The sequence below is a fragment of the Nicotiana tabacum genome, chromosome 1 (genome assembly GCF_000715075.1).
Source record: "Nicotiana tabacum cultivar K326 chromosome 1, ASM71507v2, whole genome shotgun sequence".
NCBI classification, from domain to species: Eukaryota; Viridiplantae; Streptophyta; class Magnoliopsida; order Solanales; family Solanaceae; genus Nicotiana; species Nicotiana tabacum.
In genome coordinates this window covers 48,255,752-48,263,060 of record NC_134080.1, presented here as the reverse complement: position 1 = coordinate 48,263,060, position 7,309 = coordinate 48,255,752, and the positions used below count along the sequence as shown (strand labels likewise).

The 7,309-nt window shown below is 33.8% G+C and overlaps 1 protein-coding gene across 1 annotated transcript; it reads right to left on the bottom strand.

The window, feature by feature from the left end:
- Nucleotides 1-1,004: 1,004 nt before the first annotated feature.
- LOC142179605 (uncharacterized) lies at nt 1,005-5,706 on the bottom strand. The gene is made up of 2 exons (XM_075250579.1): nt 5,370-5,706; nt 1,005-1,692 (listed from the first exon to the last, which is right to left on the bottom strand). Exons 1-2 carry the CDS (start codon nt 5,635-5,637, stop codon nt 1,301-1,303), a joined length of 660 nt encoding a protein of 219 aa, XP_075106680.1. The 5' UTR covers nt 5,638-5,706; the 3' UTR covers nt 1,005-1,300.
- Nucleotides 5,707-7,309: the final 1,603 nt, after the last annotated feature.

Below are 7,309 nucleotides of genomic sequence, written 5' to 3'. Positions count from 1 at the left end.
TGGAAAATAAATTTATTTCTCATGGAAAACTACATCGTAGCAAAAGTTCTGCATAAACAATGATATTCTTTGCACTAAAATAAATCAAGAAACATTATAAAAATTATTAACTATACCAGTTAGGAGCTATGATGAAGCTAACAATTAATTAATTTTCTATCCTAGCTAATTCGGTCCTAAAAACTTAGTCCACCTTCTAGCTTTTTAGTATCATAAACATTGTCCAGATTTGACAATTACATTAGAACTTCAAAACATAATCCAACTACCCCTATACAAAGAAATAGTTGGAAGGAACGAAAGAAGAGAAAGGTGTGGCATTAGCAAAACACTTATAAAAAGTAACATGAAAGAAAAAGATATACCTTATTTGACATTTGTATATGAGTTCTGGATGTAGGAGATGGTGACTAGTGAAAGAGAGAAGATGAAATAATTCTAATTAGGAATTGAAAAGCTGTAAAGTAGTATAATTTTATCTAGGAATTGAAAGATAATACTCCCTCTGTTTCAAATTAGACGAAGTACTTTTCTTTTTAGTGTGTTCCAAAATAAATGACATATTTCTAAATTTAGAAATAATTCAACATTAAACTCTTTATTTTACTCATTTTACCCTTAATGAGAAGCTTTTATAACCACAAAAGTGTCATGGCCCCACAAATTGTTTTTACCCCTTAAAGCTTTTAAGACCACAAGTTTCAAAAGTTTTTTTTTTAAACTTCGTGCCGAGTCAAACTATTTCATATAAATTGAAATTGAGGGAGTATAAAAGTAGCATTCAAGGAAAGGATACAATGGTCTTTCAATTTTTGTAGGATATTTTAGTAATTCACTGTTGACTTTAGGGTTTCACACTTATAATATAGAATGAGGATTATGCGCATATCGTGATGGTATAAAAAATCTTCAAGGTGTATTATGCGTATTATAACTTAAATGTAGTAGTTTTCAAGGTCTGAAACTTAAATATTTTAGATTAAAGTACTAGATTGTAAGAGTAATAATACAACCATGAGATATCATAAATGCACCGATGAAAATAGATAAAGAGTTTTGGTAGTTGTTAACTAAACAGTAGCTAGTAAAGGGCAGCCCGCGAGTGCACAAGGTATCTCGCGTTCACACAGGGTTCGGGAATGAGCCGCACCCAAGAGATGTGATATAGACAATCTACCCTAGCTGATGCAAACATTAGTGGCTTCTTTCATGGCTCAAACTCTATTTATTGTTTCTTCAAGGCTCCCCTTTAACTAAACAGTAGCTAGTACACTATTATATATATGCTGGAAATATAACGTTAACTTTTGTTGACAGCAGATTGTCTCAGCTTTCGAACAGCCTTGGCCATCAAGCGGATTGTATGGATAAGGAAGAGGAGGGCCATGAGTCCTATCCATATGAAAACTGAGATTCCTACCACATTGGCGAGTGGTTCCTCTTGGCTTTCTGGTGTAAAGACAGAGATAGATATACCATAAGTGTATGCGGTTGCAGAAACGGCTATCCACATGATAAACATCAATATCCACATTAATCCTTTTTTCCTTAAAGGTAAGCCACTTATCAACAGTATTATGACGCTCAATGATGCCATAAACCCAATTGTGTTTGCGATTAGATATCGTCTATAACCATTTGGGAATTTGTCTGCCATCACTGATGAACCTGCTGTATGGTTTGCTTCATAACCTGTAAATAATCATGTGTCAACAACATTGACAGATCTAGTAACATTGTAGTTTAGCTTCATATCTTTTTCTATTATATTAGTATTCTCTATCATGATCACTTGCTAAAATGCATACTACATATTTAATTTAGCATCCTACCCATTTTTTGCTTTTCCAAATGATATATATATATATATATATATACCAAAACAATGAAGAGAGTTTCATCGTTCCAGAAACTCCACTACCCGATAACTAGACAATTTGGGCCCAGCTGACAGGGGCGTATCTAGGGGTTCCACGGAGCACGTGAACATATGCTTCTCTCCCTATATAATGTACAGTATATATTTATATATATATATATATATATATATATATATATATATATATATAGATAGAGAGAGAGAGAGAGAGAGAGAGATAATATAACTGCCCTTCGTGCGAGTTCGTCTACTGGAACCCTCGTTTTCACTACTATTTCGACTTTCATCACCACAGGGCATGAGGTAATAATTCCATATTGATTCGAATTAATCCATGCGCTCTCATTTTTAATAAAATTCCGGCTAGAAACATACAAGTACTGTAATGTGATTCTCCATGGGTATCTGGTAACCATATGTGTAGGGGGATAATGTACGATTTGATAGCAAAAGCAATAAAAATCCAATATAGAATATTATTTCTAAAGCCACAGGATATGACTGATTAACTAATGTTTCAAAGTTTAATGTTGGTTCATTAGAACCATATAAAGCAAGACTCAAAACTCCCATTAAAAGAAAAACGGAACCCTATATTATATATATAGGGGGTGGTTGCACCTCTCAAAGTGAGATTATGAGTTTAAATTTTATGTCAACCATGCGTCAATTGTTAGGGATATAGTGAGTTTAAATTTTATGTCAACCATGCGTCAATTGTTAGGGATATAGTGAATATATCCTAGATCCAATTCCATATTTGATGATTTGAACATATTTTTGTGAATGTTATTTGATATAAAATATATGGCATTGATATTCTTTTATCATAGTTATTATTAAATGTTTGATTAACTTGATAAGGTCCTTGATTAAATTTTGAGACTTGACATTGATGGAGATTATGATAATAAGAGTGAAGCTTCTTATAATTTAATCTAAATTTATTCTTGATCACAAAATTATTAATTTGGACATTAGTAATCTGGTTAAATTAATATTTATGTGATCATCTTTATGATATAAAGATTAGTTGATCTCAATAACTAAATCACATATATAGATAGATAAAGACTACATGTTAAGTCCAATTAGAATTGGACTAACGAAGAAAGTCCATAAACGTCGCCAACTTCTTACCTATATGAAAAGGAGATTGGAATATGGAAATTATGGAAAAGAAGTCCAATTGCATGTTTGGCCCAGCCGCAAAATTCAATTTATTTTGAAAGATGCTTTTTCTTAAAAGTATTTTTGGTGAGAAGTTGTTTGTGTCTGGCTAATTAATTTGAAAAATAATTTTGAGCAGCAATTGGTGTTTGGTCAAGCTTTTAAAAATTGCTTCTAAGTGTATTTTTCTCAAAAATATTTTTGAAGAGAAACTACTTTTTTCTGCTTCTCCAAAACTACTTCTATTTCTCCTCAAAAGCGCTTTTTTTACTTCCAAAAGCTTAGCCAAACACTTCAACTTTAGAAAAAAAATACTTTTTTTAAAAAAAAGTGCTTCTAAAATTTGAGAAGCTTGGCAGACAGGCTATAAGTCACGCACTATAGTCCATGAAGGACGTTGACCGCAGCAACCCATTCAGAATGGGATTGCAATTTTTTCCTTAATTATTCCATAAACTTTTACCCTAAGTAAATTATTATCTCAACCAAATAAAAAAATGCTTTATAGGTGATGTTATATAAAAGGTGATGGAGGAAAGATGCAGTAGTAGTTCTTGAGAAGAAAACTCACTTTGTGAAAGCGAGAGTGCAATACAAAGCAAAGAGAAAAAATACAATTACAAGAAAAGTATTTCTTGTTCTTCTACCTTTGAGTTGAGATTTTTGAGAAAACTTTCAACACAATATTTTCATTCAATTTGTTCGCGGATTTTATTGATCAAAGAGTTGATAGCAAGGACCACTCTCGGTGTGAATATGCATAGAGTCTTCGTACTATCGAAGAATTTTTGAAACGAGACTCTCTCCGCCAAGTACGTTTTAGATCTGATCTTTGACATGTAAATAAATTTTAAATACGAAAAAATCTTCCTAGGTTTGCTATTGTCTTTCCATGCATGTTACGAATATCTATACAATCCTTTATCAATTTCATTGATAGACCTAGTAAGAGTAAGGAAGCTTACATGAGGTATGCAGAGCTTGTGATTGTAGTTTACAGTGGCGGACGTACGTGGTGGCAAGCGGGTTCAACTAAACCCGCTTCGTCAAAAATAATACTCCCTTCGTTTTAAATTAGATGGGGTACTTTCCTTTTTAGTCTATTCCAAAATAAATGACACATTTCTAAATTCGGAAATAATTCAATTTTAAACTCTTCATTTTACCCTTAATGAGAAGCTTTTATAACCACACAAATGTCATGGCCCCACAAAACTTTTACTCTTTAAGATTTTAAAACCACAAGATTCAAAAGTCTTCTTCTTTTTTTCTAAAACTTTGTGTCGAGTCAAACTACCTTATCTAAATTGAAACGGAAGGAGCAAATTTTGTATAAATATTTTATTTGAACCCACTTGACAACTACTATTTTATGACTAAAGTTATGTACTTTTAAGATTGAACTTGCTTGGATAAAATCCTGGGTCCGTCACTGATTGATTTATCTGAGATACTTGTCGAATATATATATATATATATATATATATATATATATATATATATATATATATATATATATATATATATATATATATATATTAATGCATGTTCAAAGAAAGCTCATTAAAATAGAACTAATTATAAGTGAGAAGTAGGAGAAGCGAATATATAAAGCTAGAGGAAGTACTTGTAATATAAGTACGTACTAGTTATAATACCAAAGAAGCAGTCATACTTCTATAAACTTTCACGAAAATGATGGATTAACTTGGTGCGGAAAAAAACTTAGCTTACAGAAAAAAAAAATCATTATTACAGCTACTCCTATTATATATACCTGGTGAATCATCTTGCAAACACCACTAGGAGGGTTGAGACCAGCTTGATTGTTGTATTATAATACATAAAATTTCTTTCATTAATTAAATTTTATTGTTCCTTTACATAAATAAATATCTAAATTACTATGTGCCATTATTAATGCGCAACACACCTTCATAAATACTAGTATATATTAATACATGTTCAAAGAAAGCTCATTAAAATAGAACTAATTTAAGTGAGTAGTAGGAGATGCGAATATATAAAGCTAGATGAAGTACTTGTAATATAAGTACGTACTAGCTTTTTTTGTTTTAAATTTTTTTGATACCCCTCCCGTTTTATTCTTCTTTGATCCTCTTTTATACTCGAACCACGATCCTTAGGTTGTAAGTGGGGATACCGAACATATGAGTAACTCCCTCTTATCAAGTAGTACTAGTTATAATACCAAAGAATTACCAAAGAATTAAGCAGTCATACTTCTATAAACTTTCATGAAAATGTTGGATTAACTTGGTGAGAAAAAAAAAATCATTATTAGAGCTATTATATATACCTTGTAAATCTTCTTGCCAAACACCACTAGGAGGGTTGAGACCAGCTTGAAAAGCCATGGTTGCAATTAGCGAAGCCACAATCATTAATGTATTCCTCTTCCTTTCTATCCAATCATCTCTTTGTAATTTCTCTGCACTACTCCTTTTCTGGGAAGTATCATTTTCTTTCTTTCGACATGCCCCCCTAACTCGAAGGGATTCTCCACTTTCAATGTCTTGAACTTCAATGTCGTCTGCAGGTACATAGAGTCTCTTCTCCATTTCCATCTCCCTCTATAGATTTTTTACAATACCTTAAAAGAAATCAAGTTAACTTATAGGAGTAGTAGTTAACTTTTCTGTGCTTCTTGAGACGTACTTCTTTCATAATTGCGATTGTTGGGGAAGTCTTGGTCAAGCCTATCAGGACAAAATAACTATTAATTGCCTGAAAATATCAACAACTAGACAAAGCCACTTAAAAGGACCTTCACCTCAATTCTGTTTTTTCTTAACAAGGAAAATAAATGTCACGACCCTAAATCCGGACCCGGTCGTAATAGCGTCTCTCGTGAAGATAAGGTCAGCCGACACTTCCCATATCCAATTATTAACAGTTAACCCATAAGAAATAAATCTAAAGCATGATAAGATAATCCAAAATTAATAAATAATAGCATAATTCGCGAAAAATAACCCAACATAGTCCGATACCGGGGTTTCATTAGTCATGAGCATCTAACAAAACGGAATACACCAAATATATATAACTACAGAGTTTTATACAGAAACTAAGAACAGAAAGGAATAAGATAGGGAAGAGCTCCGGGTTGCAAACGCCAACAGCTACCTAGAGACTCCTCGAATCCGCCTGTGCCGGAATGATCAGCACTCAGGAGCGAGACCAGATACACCTGAATCTGCACACAGGGTGCAGGGAGTAAAGTGAGTACTCCAACTTAGTGAGTAATAATCATAAATACAGACTGAAAGTAGGAAATCACGTAAGGCACAAAAGCATGCTATAATGAAGCAGTAAAAACCATTAAAACAGTAAACCAGTGAAAGATAGGTAAAAATCCTTTAACTCAAATTTAACTTCATGAAAAGCCTTTTTTCAACAATTAAGCAGGTAATTGACAGTAAATTATGAAAATAAACACATAAAGGTTCGCCCTCGGGCACAGTATCAACAATTCCGCCCCTCGAGCAACATCTCAGAACAATACCAGCCCCTCGGGCCATCACATAGAACAATACCAGCCCCTCGGGCTCAATCTCACATCACAATAGGTACCCGCGCTCATTGGGGGTGTACAGACTCCTGGAGGGGCCTCAAGCGCAATATCAAGCCACCTCGTGGCATCATCACTAGGCCATCGGCCTCATATCAATCAAGCCACCTCATGGCATATATATCTCAGACCCTCGGCCTCATAATCAGTATCAAATGTTTCCTCACAACATAGGCTCTCGGCCTTACTTAGTCAAAATCCTCACAGGCTACTCGGACAATAGTAAAACATGATTCTCAACCCAAAAATAGCATTTAACAGATCATATGAGTGTTAAAACAGAGTAAACATGGCTGAGTACGAAAAATAGTGAAATATAACATGACTGAGTTCAAGTATAAAGTCAAAACTTTGTAAAAATACCGGCAAAAATCCTCGAAGGGTTAAAATAGTTGGCACAAGGTCCAAATATGACATTAGGCCCAAATCATGATGATAGCAAATAGATTTCAGTCAAATACGTGGTAAAATAGTCATTCGAGACGAACTAAATCACCATCCCCAATAGTGCACGACCCCACGCTCGTCATCAAGCGTGTGTGTCACCTCAATATAGCACTACGATGTGCAATCTGGGGTTTCAAACCCTCAGAACATCATTTACAATCATTACTCACATTGAACCGGTCAAATCTCTAGCTCGCGACGCCTTTGCCCATCGAATC

What these genes read in the sequence shown, in the direction of transcription:
- LOC142179605 (XM_075250579.1), bottom strand. Translation starts at nt 5,637, where the DNA reads ATGGAAATGGAGAAGAGACTCTATGTACCTGCAGACGACATTGAAGTT. An exon ending in TTGGCAAGAAGATTTACAAG is followed by an intron (nt 1,693 to 5,369) that starts GTATATATAATA and finishes GATTATTTACAG; the next exon opens with GTTATGAAGCAAACCATACA.